The sequence below is a fragment of the Silene latifolia genome, chromosome 7 (assembly GCF_048544455.1).
Source record: "Silene latifolia isolate original U9 population chromosome 7, ASM4854445v1, whole genome shotgun sequence".
Taxonomy (NCBI): domain Eukaryota; kingdom Viridiplantae; phylum Streptophyta; class Magnoliopsida; order Caryophyllales; family Caryophyllaceae; genus Silene; species Silene latifolia.
In genome coordinates, this window is record NC_133532.1 from 40,182,399 (window position 1) to 40,197,837 (window position 15,439).

Consider the following 15,439-nt stretch of genomic DNA (forward strand, 5'->3'; position numbering starts at 1 on the left):
TTTGATACATTTGACTTAATAACAAAGTAAATAGACTAAATAATGGATCGAAAACTAAAGTTAATTGACCTGAAATAACCTGACCGATGACAACCCGACTCGACCCAAAAGTCAGAATTACCCAGTATGGCCTGAATCCAATATCCCAACTCCTTGCCTCGACCCAAACTCAGCCTGACGCCCGATGGACTTGATTGTCACCTGTAGATTAAGGGTCCAGCTGCACTCGAGTTTCAGTGATTCATCTACTCCGACTCTCCTTAACTATTTTTCATTTCCCAACATAATTAAGCTTATTTTCTTCATTTTAAATTGAACAACTAGTCTCACTGTCCCTTATCAAGTTTATAACTTACAAGTACCGAACAAACTACAAATGCGTAAAAGCATACTGTAAATCTTACTCAAGACGGAGTAAAAAAAATGGCTTATATACGATATATGACCAAGCATACTTTGGCGATTCTAGAATTTGAACAAGGGTGCTAGGACAGTAAGGCCATACCTGACAGTAACATCGTAAGAACTCTGTGCAAATCTTCAATGACGAGATCTTTATTAATTATTCGCGAACAAATATATGTAGTTTGATGATGAATTCCTCCTCATCAACCATCAATTGTTGACATATAAACTTTACAATGTCAATGTCTCTTATTTCTTCACTATACATTTGATATCTGACATCAAGTCTTTTGTATTTACAATCAAAATTACGCGGTACATATTCTTATACGGTGAGTAGTTTTGTATTTATGGTCTGTATTATGTACGTATTATCAATTCTTAAGCAGCAGCAACTTGAGCAGCAGCTAGTCTCGCAACAGGAACTCTGTCAAAAAAAAAAAACACAAGTTATTCATAGGACTTTCTTCGAAAACAAAAATAAAAATTGGTAACTACTTCTGTATAACAAACCTGAATGGAGAACAAGAAACATAATCAAGTCCCGCCTCTGCGAAAAAGGCAACTGATGAAGGCTCTCCTCCATGCTCTCCACATATACCCACCTACATAATAATACAAACAGTAAATACATGGCATGCCATTTTGATCATTTTTAAAAAGTTATAATTTTACCTTCAAGCTAGGCCTCGCTTTGCGACCTTTCTCCGTTGCAAGTTTAATGAGTTGCCCGACTCCTTTCTGGTCCAGAACCTAATCACAAATCAAACATCACTGTATTAATGAGATATATTTTATTTAGAAGCATTCCCGGAGATCAGACAAGTATATACTGGTATAGCTGAACTAACCTCAAATGGGTCGTTTTGGAGTATTCCCTGAGCCAAGTATATAGGAAGAAACTTGCCAACATCGTCTCTACTATACCCAAATGTCATCTGCGTTAGATCATTTGTTCCGAAAGAGAAGAATTCCGCTTCCTTTGCAATCTACCATACAAAAAGCTTATAATTCACCAAGCTGACGTACCAAGTTGTCAGACTCTAAGTTGATCAAGTTAATACCTACCTCATCAGCAACTAGAGCAGCTCTCGGGATCTCAATCATTGTTCCGACTTTGTAGATTAAAGAGGAGCCCATCTCAGAGAACACCTTTGTTGCGACATTTCGTATTAATTTGACTTGGTGGCCTAACTCCTAAAATCACTCAGATAAGCAGTTGTTCAGAAAACAAGTAACAACTCAAGAAAACACTTTTTAAAAAATTTGTGCCCATGGCGAGGCAACTGAGGTTGGTTGTGCGCAGCATTACCCTCGTCTCTTGTGTTGCAGTTTTCGGATGACCCATATAACTGTATTAATTAATAACTGTGGCTGTAGATAATTTAGTGAGCCATTTTGCTTAATTGTATCATATTATTACAAAGCCAAAGAACATAGAGTCTGTGGCTCGGTTGGAAACGGAAATAGTTAGCCAACTCACTAACAGTTTCACTGTAAAGAATAACACAGAGAACAGTGATGGGTACCTGAGGTGTTCCAACCAGAGGAACCATTATTTCAGGAATAACTGTGAAACCCTGGTTGTTCATTGATACTGCAGCTTGGAAGATCGCTCTTGCTTGCATTTCAGTCAGCTCAGGGTACGATATCCCTAACCTGCAAGCACAATCGGATATTATTTCAGGAATAACAGTGAAACCCTGGTTGCATTTCAGTTAGGTCAGGGTACGGAAATATTTGAGATAATCTCACAAACTCTGTAACCGTATTATTAACTTTGTATTGTCAAATATGATTTAAATTCTAAAAATATAATGAATAGGGCTAGATTGTCTGAAGAAGTCGTCGAGTTCAAGATCATTTACAGGACCTACAGGGTTTAAAACCTAAAAGAATGTCCGATTTAATACCTGCAGCCCCTGAAACCCAACATTGGATTGACTTCCGATAACTTTTCAATCCTACTGAAGACTTCGTCTTCGGTCATGTTTGTCTCTGATGCCAACTCCCTGACAATTTCTTCCAAGTCGCCTTCTGGAAGAAATTCGTGTAGCGGAGGGTCTAGCAATCTGATTGTCACCGGTAGTCCTGATAACATGAAGCATTACTCAACATTAATTTCTAAAGGGTAACATAAAAATAAAGTACTTGGGGTGGAACAAAAGTATTGTTTACCATCCATGGCGCGGAAAATTCCCTCAAAGTCAGATCTCTGGTAAGGCAACAGCTGGTCTAGAGCTTCTTTCCTTTGTTCTAGTGTAACTGCCATTATCATCTTCCTTACTGCCTTGATCCTATCATCTGAAGCAAAAAACTGAACACATGGAAACATTTTAACAACCGTTTCATACGACTAAATTTGGACCATGATGCAAATGAGTAATATGTTATGACAAATGCTGCATTCTTTTGTTCTGGCCCGACTTAAATAAGTTTGTCATCAAAGATCTAATGCAAAAACTGAGAGAAAAGGGAATGCATTTATATATATGGGCTAAGTTTTTGGGTAGGAAAGGATGGAAATTACCATGTGCTCAGTTCGGCAAAGGCCAATCCCTTCGGCACCATTGTTTCTTGCTGTCAAGGCGTCCTCTGGTGTATCAGCGTTTGCCATGACCTGCATAAAAGCATTATCACAACATGCTTGTTTGATAGTTCGAGAAAAAAGAATTTGTTAATTTTTCAATACCATAAGGTGTCGTATGTCATCGGCCCACGACATGAAGGTTTCGAGATCCCCACTCAAAGCAGGAGGCGACAGTGGCTCTTTTCCTAAGATCACTTCACCAGTTGATCCATTGAGTGAAAGCCACTCCCCTTCTGTCAACATTTTGTCTCCAATAACAACAACCTGTGGAGTAAATATGTCCTTTAAATACTGCTGAGAAACTAGATAAACTGATAGGGAGTCAGATTCGACACCCAACTCAAATCTGGACTAAACCGGATGGTTTACACCAAAAAAGCAAGTCCTTTATGTAACCTTACATCTACCACAATACTGAATTAAATAGGTTTCAAATTGGAGATTAGACCCACAGCCTACCTTATCGGAATCATTCACGCGTATATCAGAACAACCTGAAATACAACATTTCCCCCAGCCACGAGCCACAACAGCTGCGTGAGAAGTCATGCCACCCCTCGCAGTCAAGATTCCGACAGCTGCATGCATACCTCCTACATCCTCTGGGCTTGTTTCAGTCCTCACCTTTATGATTCACAGGTTGTATGTTAAAATTCTGAAAAAACAAAGATTTGTTCTAGGAGAACAGTTCTAGAAGTACTGTATTATTTAGGGTAGAGGACGTAGGCCGTCAAATATCTTGCACAGAATTATATGCAGACAATTTTTTACAAATAATATGAAGAAACAAAAACAAATAATACATATGCATTACCAAAATGACACTTTTTCCTTGAGCATGCCAAGCTTCAGCATCATCAGCATTGAATACAATCTGTCCAACAGCGGCACCAGGTGATGCCGGGAGCCCTTGTGCAATCACTCTCTCTTTGTAAGCAGACGGATTTTCAAACTAATGCAACAAAGAACGAGGATCAGAGTTTCCTTTCGAAAGTGTAAGAATTGAGCAATTGGCCTAATTTGATCAAAAAAATGTATGGTTTCTAATAAGAAGGTAGCAGTAGATCAAATTTACACTAGGTACGTTAGAAATTGGTTCCGAAAACTTCTGAACAAAAACTTATACAAGCCGGTTTTACATGACTGGGTAGACCTCACATGTGAGATCGTCTCATGCAAGACTCACCGACCTACCTGTGGGTGAAGAAGTTGGTCAAGATGCTGTGGTTCCACCATTTTGATGGCAGTACGAGTGTCAACAATTCCCTCGTTCACCAAGTCAACCGCTATCTTCACTGCACCTTTTCCAGTTCTCTTACCAGACCGGCATTGCAACATCCACAGCCTATTTTCTTGAACAGTGAATTCAATATCCTGTGTTAACATAAATGGACCGGCCATACAATCATTGTAACAATCTCTATGTCTTGGCCAACACAAATACTTGTTTAAGCTGGTTTCGCATCACATTATGATTATTAAACTGCTTACTCCTTATTATTTATGCAAATGACCCTATACAAGGCAAATTATTAAAAGTTTTTTTAACGGATATTTAGGTAAAATAAGATGCGGTTTTACAATATATTAGTGTAAAACTACTGCCTTGCTGAACAGAAGTATTCAAAGAAACAGAAGAGTAATATAACATATCCAAATAGATGATAAAAGATTTACCATCATATCCTTGTAATGACGTTCTAGAATTTCACAGTTGTCGACAAGTTCTCTGTAAGCTTCAGGCATGCAATCCTTCATTGTGTCCAAGTCTTCAGGTGTTCTTATGCCTGCGACTACATCTTCTCCCTGGCGAATATTATCAGTTGATTTAAGTAAAACAGGCATTTTAAAAAAAAGTCATAAAATTTGTGTAGGGGCTATTAAATATACCTGTGCATTGATCAGAAACTCTCCATACAGCTTCTTTTCACCAGTGCTAGGGTTCCGAGTGAAAAGAACACCTGTTCCTGAAGTATTTCCCATGTTTCCAAACACCATAGACTGGATATTAACTGCAGTTCCTTTTAGTCCAGTAATTTGATTAATGCTTCGATACTTATTTGCTCTTGGACTATCCCATGAATCAAAAACCGCTTGAATAGCCAGCTGAAGCTGATTTTTCGGATCTGCAAGTTGGTAAATATGAATCCAGACTGGTGAGCTCTGAAACAAATTGTATTTTTGAACAGACAAAGAGAGAAAGAAGAGACAATCTACATTACCATCAGGAAACTTTTCTCCTTTCGCTTCGAGGTATACATTTTTGTATAATTGGACAAGCTCTTTTAGATCAGAAGCAGTTAAGTCTGTGTCAAGTGTAACCCCTTTTGTTTGCTTCAACTTTTCCAGCTTCTCTTCGAATAGCGAGTGAGAGATACCCATGACCTTTAACAACAAACAAGTTAACTCAGGTAAGAACTCGTTACTGGTAAAAAAGAAAACCCTTTTGCTACGAAAGGTAAGAAAATAAAAAAAAGCATAACATCAATTCTTCAAACACCAGTTTATTTTGTTGTAAAGGGAGAACGGGTAATTTTGATACTGACGGGATCAACTACAGATCATGAGTACCATAATAACTTTATAAGCTAAACTAGCTAGCATTTGCTTCTCCAAACAAATATGGGGAAACAACACTTCGGCTCAACACTTACATACGAAGGAACACATTGATCAATGCAGAAGACAAAAAACTAACAAATGACCTATTTTGTAAAAAGAGGAGATATACTTAATTAAGTAAATGCTTACAACACCACCAAACATGTCCAGGAAACGCCTATAAGAGTCATAGGCAAAGCGTTCACCACTTTTTGCTGCCAGGCCTTCGACAACTTCATCATTGAGTCCAAGGTTGAGAACAGTGTCCATCATACCTGGCATAGAAATCTGCAGGCATAAATCACCAACTTAGTGAACCCAAGGATTAGGACTTAGGAGAACTTTTTATCAATGAAAGCCGCAGTCTCTTACTGCAGCACCAGAGCGAACTGAGAGTAGAAGAGGTTTGATAGGGTCACCAAGGTTAGCTCCCATGTCCTTTTCTATGATTGTCAAACTTTCTAAGATTTCCTCCCAAAGACTCTCAGGAAGTTTTTTGCCATTTTCCTGGTACTCCTGGCATGCTTCTGTAGAAATTGTAAAGCCAGGCGGAACTGATAATCCGATGCTTGCCATTTCTGCAAGATTTGCTCCTTTTCCTCCTAACTACAATTCTCACAAACAAAATGGCACAATGCATTAGCACATATCATAATATTTAACTCCTAGAGAAGTCAATTTCAGTCAAAAACTTACCAAGGACTTCATGCTCTTGTCACCTTCAGTCTTCCCTTTACCGAAAGTGAATACTCGCTGTATGATCAAAGAAAATTTCTTAAACCAGCAAACTCAGGCCATAGCCCATAAATGATAGGAGTTTAGAAACCAAGTTGAATTATACCTTCCTAGCTGTTGAGGAGGTTTGGTCAGAGACTGGAGCCATAACAGCTTGTGACCTTATTTGGGTTGCTCTAACAAATGACTCCTGGATAACGGCACGTTGATTTTGGTTCCACGGGCGATAACCAGGTAAATTCCGATCCCTTGGCAAACCAATATGACCCATGTGTTTTACTCTTAGTACTGCTGGTGTACAGATATCAGGTGCAGATCTGATGAGCAACCCTTTAATAGTTGAGGCCATTTTGCTTATTTGATGATCCTGCATTACATTACAATTTACAAATCAAGTACTCAATCTAGAATAAGACAACATCAAAAACCAAACTACCCCTCACGTAAACTGCAAATATTTATAATCTATGTTGCTCGGAATTGGCTACGCCTACATATACAACATGAATACATGTCCGGTACTGAACTCGGTTCAATTCTCGTAAAATATCTTCACAAGGAAATATATGGCTGCTGATCATAATACGAGGTATTTTAACAGAACACTCAACACCCTGACTAAAAATCTTAAAAAGGTTCAAATCATATATGGCTGCTGATAACAATCCACAATCATATGGCTGCGACAGAACACTCAACACCCTGCTGATCATATGGCTGCGACAATCATATATGGCTGCTGATCACATAATGGTCATAAATATCTTAAAAAAAAGGTTCAAATCACAAAACCATGATCACAAAATGTTTTAGACTAAAACCACTTGTTCAAGAAAAATCAGCATATAAATACTTATACCAACAATCCATCAGTAACAACAAAGATAAAAAAAAACCAACCGAAAAAGCTAGAACGATACTGGTGCCGCTACTACGAGAGAGTAATAACATAAATGACAATTGTGATCAGAGCTTAAATAAAGTGAAAATTTTAAGAAATGTGATTGTATGAAGGGATCATACCCCTACTTAACAGGAATGCAGGACCTCCAAGAAGTCTGGAAAGTACAGGCACACAGGTTGAGGACAAAAATGACTAAATTAATGAATGAAAATGATGAAGTTGGAGTCTTTTGTACATAACTAAGTAAATGGTCCTGGTTTTTTCATTTTCATTTAATAAAACAAGTGGCTGAAAATCTGAGTATATGTTGCAATCTTATCACTAAGAGTTTACATTATTATTGTGAATTTGTGTTGTTGAAAAACGTTCAAAAATAACAAGGACATTTCATGATGTTTATATTCAAAGAAAAGTATAAGTATGTAGGGTGTGATATATAATCACGACCCTAATAATCGGTGTCCCAAAAACTCGCGCTTATCACAAGGTAGAGAGATCAGAAAGACACCATACTCTTATTCAGTTGACGGAATATTGATTTTAATTATTTAGACAAAACTCTAGCTCATTCATTAATTACTAAGACATACGCAGATAAACCTATAAATGGTAAGGGATTGTTCTAGCTTAATCAGACGTCTTAGAAACTTTCTAGTTCTAAAGTTTCATAGAAAAGCTGGGTGTGGACCTAACCTCCTAAATTGCTTTGTAGGGGCTGTAAGCATGACCCTAAGGATTCAAGCCAGGCCCCCTAAGTTTTTGTCAAGAATAAAAAAGATACCCAATTCCTCGTAGTAAAGATTTGAATACCGAGAAGCGAGCTATGGGAAGACCATCCCATGTGCTGGAATTCCACTTGTGAGATTTTAGAGAGATTTGAACTGATGATCTCATGATCACGAGACTCTTATACATTGACCCTCGGCCTCCATCCTAATAATCAATTATTTATTTTTGATTAAAATATCCTGACAATGAATGTAAAAGGTAAGCAAATGATTGAAACGGAAAGATTACATAGTTTCTATTTTTAAGGCCTCGTCAATTCCACCGGTTCAATTGGAATCAATATCAATATATCATCATTCAATCATTCAAATAGATGTACAAAATGAATACAAACAAACGCCTGATTACATAAATCATAAAGAGGAATTATAGGCATTTTTCTGTTAATTACAATGTATTTATAAATTAAAGTATAAGATTTGACAACAACCGACCTTAGCTCAGTTGGTAGAGCGGAGGACTGTAGTGGGTAATACTGTCAGACATCCTTAGGTCACTGGTTCGAATCCGGTAGGTCGGATCTTTTTTCTGCTATTTTTTTTCCCCTGTATCTTCATTGCTTTGCTTTGGATCGCCTGTTCATTCCATTTGCGCACAAGGTCTACTTCATTACACAGGTTTAAGTGAACCAAACATTTTCGTAGTGAAAGATGAGCAAGTCTTCTGTTTGATAGGTTAAAATTGTCTCATTTCATTGAACATGTGTTAATTTTGATAGGTTTTAGGTTAAAATACGAGCAAATGGATTAAATAATATATTAGATAATTAATCTGAGTCGCATTCTCTCTCATTTTATTGAACATTTGCTGCTAAAAAACGATAGATAACCATTCAACGGAACAAAGTCCCCGCTTCTGAGCTTGTTCATTTTATTGAACATTTGTTGATAGGTTTTGATAAGTTAATTTTGATAGGCTTTAAGCAAGCATTTTTAATTACCTTCGTATATGCTGACTATGAATAATATGTTTTGCTAGAGAGCTGGTTTCAAGGTTAGAAATAACGTCACTCGCAAAATATTGGTACCATTTTATTGCTTCCTTGGACATTTATGTTATTTTTAACCCTATACAGGTGCACGAGCAATCGAGCATATAGTAAGTGGTACAGTTGATTTTCGAGTGATGTTATCACCCCCATGTAATTAGTAGCGTATCAAGTATTAACTTGGCAATTCAAATTTCAATTCTCAGTTAAATAACGTAGGGTCAATTTTACCTAGTCAATGATATCGAATGAAAGCTACCTGACACGCTAGCAAAGGTGGCTTTTTCCTAAAGTTCTGGCGGGATAGGGGAAAGAAAGTTCGATCAGTAAGACGCGTTTAATAGGTTATGGAATCCCTGCTAACAATGTGACATGGGGTGGGTTGAGAGCAGTACCTTACCTTAGTCGAAAGATGGTAAGCCAGCTTTCCCGCGGAAAGGGTTGGCCAGTTGGATTAATGGGTCGTGTGGTTGGAAATGGGGTTTAATTACTTCATTATTAGGCCAAACGTATCAATCGAAACACTAAATCTATCTAGTATCTATCTATATTAATAAAGGAAGCTTTTTTCGAGCGATTACAGAGAGTCCAAGTTTCTCGAAGCACTTAATAATTAAAAATAATAGAATAATACTTAGTGTACGTAGTATGGTGAATAAGATACAAAATTGATTTGCTTTTGTATTTGTATTAACTCCAACTTCTTCCTGTACGTGGTTACTGGTTAGCATATTTGATATAAAGATCAAATTTTCAATTATATTAACCTCTATAGAATTATAGAATTAGAATTCTATTTGGGATTTAACACTTTTTAATGCATATATATACACGCATGAATATAACATCCATGCATGCATTTGTGTTAAATATGGTTTTGGTTAAGTTTGAACCTACCTATAAGCATATGGCTGGTTGTTCCTTATTACCATGCATAATTTAGAGTGTTTGTCTTTTAGTGATTAATTTTTGTGTTATATATATTTTGACATGTTATTTTTGTGTTTCTTAGGTATCGCTTTGCATGATATGTGGAGGTTAATCATCACGGTTTTCATGAATTTGCTGATCTCAAAAACGGTAAACTGCTCATTATTGTAGGTAACTTTATAAGTAACTTTAATTTTATTTTAAGTCGAGTTTTATTTTAACTTTCTATTCCTTAGAGTTTATCAACTATATATTGTACCATGTCTAATTGTATACATGTCTTTTAGCCAAGTATCATTTAACTTCTCTTCTTTTTATGAAACACACAAAAGAATTTTTGATTCGTGATATTTCTAATTTTCTAAGCGTGTCTATATGTATCACTAACTAAGATAATTTGTCTTCTATTTGACAGTTTTGGAAGAGTGCTTGGTTCCTGGATTAGAATGTGTCAATGCTTACAAAATTATAAAAATCATTCTTGATAAAACGTAAGTTTTTACGCAAATATAATGCAAAACGAACCCAAATATAACCATATTATTGAGCAAAAGTTTTTACAAGTAATTTTGCTAGATAAATATCAAAAAGATAACTTTTTTACAAGTATTTTTACTAGATAAATATCAAAAAGATAAATTTTTTTCAGTTGGGGTTTTAAATCATTTAATCTTAATTGATTAAGATTTAAGAGATGTCAAATGACAGATATACTTCGTACGAGTTATTCGGGGTTTTATAATTTCTCCGTATACAACACGCACACACATTGACAATTCAATACAATATCCTTTGTTTGTTTGACAAAAGCAGTGTAGGAGCGTTTAATGCTAATTTTAATGTATCTCTAATTCTCTATGCATACAATATTGTTTTTACACAAGTCAAAAAATTCTACTTTGTATATATTTAAATTCGAGTGATGAAATATTTTGCATAAATATAGAGATAATGAAAAGAAAATAAGATTTATAAATTTGTGAGTTATTCTTTCTTATTATATTATGTCATGACTTGTGACTTTAAATTATTAGAAATAAGAACCGGCCTCTTAATATTTCATTTAATAATCATCAATTTTACTATTTGAAAATTATAATGTTTTACGGTAGCAAGTCATAGATAGAAGCTTTTCGAGTGAGTACAGAGAGTCCAACTTTTTCAAAAGACTTAAGCAATGTAAAAAATAATGATAATGAAGGAAACGATAATAATAAAAAATTAAGTACTTCTACGATAAAATAAAAATGGATTTATGTTTGTATGAAACTGTGACATACACAAAGATATACTTTGTAATCAAGATTTAGATCTTTTTTATATAAAGTATGACTTCTTATTCTCATAATATTCATGCAGGGGGCAGGAGTCTGACAAATAAAGCCCTCAGACAGGGATACTATTGGCCTACAAAGAGTGTGCTGGGGTATCGTCTGGGTGTTCCGTTATTCACGGTATCTAGGCCCTGTCCTGCTTGCTCTCGGGTTTTTGCTGGGGATGTTTTTGGGGACCACGCGGTTTCTTGTACTAGTACTGTGGGCGTTAAACATCGGCATAACCTTGTCCGGGACACTCTTTTCGACATCTGCTATAGATCTGGTATTACTGCGGGGAAGGAGGTGGATATCGGTTTGGTTGATGGACATGGTGGCTCTCTTCGTCCTGCGGATTTTTTGCTTTATTCTTGGGACAGGGGGCGTGATGTGTGCGTCGACCTGACAGGTTCTTCACCTTTGACTCGACCGGGTTGGCGGGTTTTGTCGGGCGGGTTGTCGCCGATCTTTGCTCGGCGAAAGTGTGCTAAGTATGGGGATTTGTGCGCGGTAGCGGGTTATGGTTTCCTACCTTTCTCTTTCTCTTCACTTGGGAAGTTGAGTTCGGATCTTTGTTGCCTTGCTCAGCGGATCCGGAAATTCTCGGTATCTCGGGATGCGGGGCTCGGGTAGCCGCTTACATTTTTACTCGTATTAGCTTTACTATTGCTAAGGGTGTGGGAGCCCAGATTGTTTCTCGGCTCCCCACCAATTTCATGTAAACTTTTATTTTTATTTTTATTTTAATGAAAAAAAAAAAAAAAAAAAAAAAAAATATAATAATAATAATAATAATAATAATAATAATAATAATAGAAGTCTCTCAAAGTGAGTCGCTCTATTTAAAAAAAAAAAAAATAGATCGTCCATAGGTTCTATAATCAGTTACGTATATAGTCAAGCCTATAAAAAAAAATACTCTACTAAATGGACGTGTATAGCACATGCATAATCACTTACGTATATACTCAAGCATATACACAAACAATTTTCGAGTTCTCTCATTAAAAGTTCAGTTTTCGAAAGTTTTTATTGAAGTTTGTATTTTCTCGCAATATTAAAGTTCAAAGTATACAAACTACTTATATTCAATGTTCAAAGGAGTAGCTCTGTCAACATTTTTTGCCTGAGAAATTGTAACTATACATTAAGCATGGAATTGTGAGGTACAGTATGTAGAAACGTAACTAAGAGTCTCAAACAAAAACGGATTCTCATAAAGCCTTCACATCTAATTATGCCTCTAACCCAAAGTACGTAATAATATAATAACAAGAAAAGGCTTTACGTTAAACAACTTGCCCATGAGCTACTATATTGTACTTCCTCCATTCAACTCCACTCTACCATAGTACAATTTGCACAAATGTTAAGAAAATAATAAAGTAGTAATAAAAATACAATGGGAAATGAGATGGATGATTAATTTGTCCATAAAATGGGTAATTATGTGGGCCAACTAGTGGCATTTTGTGTAAATAATTGTTTGCCATGAGGATAAAAGGGTCATTTTACTTGCTTTTTATGGAAAGTGGTAGAGTGAAGTTGAATGGATGAAAAAGGAAATATGGTAGAGTGGAGTTGAATGGAGGAAGTACATGACAAGGTATTAAAATAGGCCCGTGCATCGCACGGACATTAAATCTAGTATATATATAAAAGAGAGTTTTTTCGAGCGATTCTAGAGCGTCCACATCATCAAAAATTAATTTAGGATAGTTTCATAAATAATATTTTCCACATAAAAAATAAAGTGGAGAATCTTTTAATTATTATAATATCTATATTTCCTATTTTATATTCATGAGAAGTTTCTAATTTTTATATAAAAACTTTGACATTTCATTTGGCAAAAAAATGTTGTTATAAAAATTATGAAGATAATATAATTAGATTCGTGGTAAAAAATGCTTTCATTAGAGTATAGATTTCATATGATTTGCACATATGAGTATTAAAGATGGTGTACTTCTTTTAATATGTTATATGTCTCACATCGAAAAACAATGTTAGTGTGGTGATTATAATAAGTATAAATTATAAAATTGTCTCACGTCGAAAGATTAACATAAGGTGGGTGATCCTATGATTATAAATAAGAGTCATCATTGGAACCTATATACCAACCAAACAACTTTTGAGTCTCTTATTTTTGGAGAGCTCTTAAGAGTTTATATCATTATCTTCACAGTTTATATTCAAGTGATGTTTATAACCTTTATATAAAAACTTATACATCTCATTTGCCAAAAAAGTATTATAAAAAAAATGTACGAATATTAATAAATAGTACTCCCCCCATTCAAGACCAAAATACAACATTTTCATTTACACACTTGCCAAGACACAAATTACAACGTAAATATCTTTAAGTTTACATTATAAAAAATTTAAAAATTTGATATTCTCATTGTACTTTATAAGTGAATCAAATAAGATCCCACATGACCATATTTTGTCTTACATATTGCAAGGAATCGTAAAGATTCTATTCGTTCATGAATAGTGTAAAAAAGGAATATAATGTTGTATTTGGTCTTGAATCGAGGGAGTATAGTATTTGCTCATTATTATTAACCCGGGTTAGATGTCGAATTATGTGCGAAGCAAATGGTGTATTTCTAAGTGTGTTATTTGTCCCACATTGAAAAATATGTTGGTGTAGTGAATATATTACGTATAAATAATAGAATTGTCCCACATCGAAAGTTTAGCATAAGGTGGGTGATCATATGATTATAAATCGAAGGCATCCTTAGAACCTAAATACCAACCCAAAACGTTCTGAGTCTCTTAAGCATTGTCTTGGAGAGCTCTTAAGAGTTTATATCATTATCTCCACGATATGATATATATGTTTTATATTATGTCAAAGTGATGTTTATAATTTTTGTATAAAAACTTATACATCTCATTTAGCAAAAAAGTAACATAATTTTTTTTTTATTGAAAAATTATATAATTAGATTCGTGGTAAATAAATGCTAGCATTAGAATATAGTATCATATTATTTGCACATATTTATTTGTCCCACATTGAAAAATAATGTAGATGTGGTAAATATACTACATATAAATAGTTGAATTGCCCACATTAGAAGATTATCATGAGGTGAGGTATCACATGATTATAAATATGAGTCATATTTGAAACTTAGGGGTATCAACCCAAAATCTTTTGAATCGCATAAAAATTATCTTAGAGAGTTCTTATAGGAGTTTGTATTAATGACAAACCTTAGTTACAACAATACCATACAAATATTAATCACGTAAATATTTATAAAAACGATTATATATTACTATATTAGTGATATTATAATGTTTATTTTAAGACAATCGATAGTATAATAATTTTATTTAAGATAAAATCATAATAAAAAAAATAAAATGGGTGCTAAATATACATAAATTGGTTATTAATGTGTCATATAATGATAATCTCTGCACTAAAATAGAAAATTTAAGAATTATAATACAATCAAGTACTGCATAACAAGATCTTGAATCCACAAACAAATCAATAATGAGCTTTTTTACTTTGATAAATAGTAGAATTAAATCTTTTTAACTTTCAAATATAGGTAATATTATGCCTCATTACATTTGAGTAACTATAACACATCATAATTTTTAACCACTAATAAAAATCGCACCAGAAAAAGAAAATATTTTGCATTTGTTTATACATTTTATTGCTCCCTCAATTACATCTTAAAAGTCGTGTTAGGAAAAAAAATGTAATTTAAATCATATCATTTGTACATATTTTAATTGTGACAAAAAATGGAAAAGAACGTACGAATATAAATAGATAGTATAGTATTTTCTCATTATTATTAAATCGGGTTGGATATCGAAATAGGTGCAAAAAAGATGGTGTACTTTTTCGTGTGTTATTTGTCCCACATTGAAAAATAATGCAGGTGTGGTAAATATACTACATATAAATATTTGAATTGTCCCACATCAGAAAATTATCATAAGGTGGGGTCATCTTAAAAATTAATTTAGGAAAGTATCATAAATAATATTTTTTGATGTAAAAAATAAAGTAGAGAATATTTTAATTATTATAATATATATTTCCTATATTATATTCAAGTGATGTTTCTAATTTTTATGTAAAAAATTTTACATTTCATTTGGCAAAAAAATATCGTTAAGAAAATTATGAAAATAAC

The 15,439-nt window shown here is 34.4% G+C and overlaps 1 protein-coding gene and 1 non-coding gene across 4 annotated transcripts; one reads left to right on the top strand and one right to left on the bottom strand.

The window, feature by feature from the left end:
• Positions 1–535: 535 nt before the first annotated feature.
• LOC141592054 (pyruvate, phosphate dikinase, chloroplastic-like) lies at positions 536–7,624 on the bottom strand. Of its 3 annotated transcripts, none has more exons than XM_074412615.1 (21): positions 7,355–7,624; positions 6,438–6,698; positions 6,293–6,349; positions 5,969–6,202; positions 5,747–5,884; positions 5,218–5,380; positions 4,886–5,121; positions 4,673–4,801; positions 4,190–4,369; positions 3,810–3,947; positions 3,455–3,619; positions 3,098–3,259; positions 2,936–3,025; positions 2,584–2,722; positions 2,319–2,496; positions 1,935–2,064; positions 1,474–1,602; positions 1,257–1,394; positions 1,081–1,158; positions 919–1,010; positions 536–832 (listed from the first exon to the last, which is right to left on the bottom strand). In XM_074412615.1, exons 2-21 carry the CDS (start codon positions 6,678–6,680, stop codon positions 787–789), a joined length of 2,865 nt encoding a protein of 954 aa, XP_074268716.1. In that variant the 5' UTR covers positions 6,681–6,698; positions 7,355–7,624; the 3' UTR covers positions 536–786. The 3 variants fall into 3 exon arrangements, with proteins under 3 accessions (XP_074268716.1, XP_074268714.1, XP_074268713.1); XM_074412613.1 differs by having other exon boundaries at positions 6,438–7,070; positions 7,124–7,427; XM_074412612.1 differs by having other exon boundaries at positions 7,232–7,363.
• An 829-nt stretch (positions 7,625–8,453) lies between these two features.
• On the top strand, positions 8,454–8,544 carry TRNAY-GUA (transfer RNA tyrosine (anticodon GUA)). Its single transcript is given in 2 exon segments — positions 8,454–8,490; positions 8,509–8,544. It is a non-coding gene; the product is annotated as a tRNA-Tyr (tRNA).
• The last annotated feature ends 6,895 nt before the right edge of the window (positions 8,545–15,439 follow it).

What these genes read in the sequence shown, in the direction of transcription:
- LOC141592054 (XM_074412612.1), bottom strand. Translation starts at nt 7,282, where the DNA reads ATGTTATTACTCTCTCGTAGTAGCGGCACCAGTATCGTTCTAGCTTTT. An exon ending in TTTGCCGAACTGAGCACATG is followed by an intron (nt 2,723 to 2,935) that starts GTAATTTCCATC and finishes CCATGTGTTCAG; the next exon opens with TTTTTTGCTTCAGATGATAG. An exon ending in CTCTGGTTGGAACACCTCAG is followed by an intron (nt 1,603 to 1,934) that starts GTACCCATCACT and finishes GAGTGATTTTAG; the next exon opens with GAGTTAGGCCACCAAGTCAA.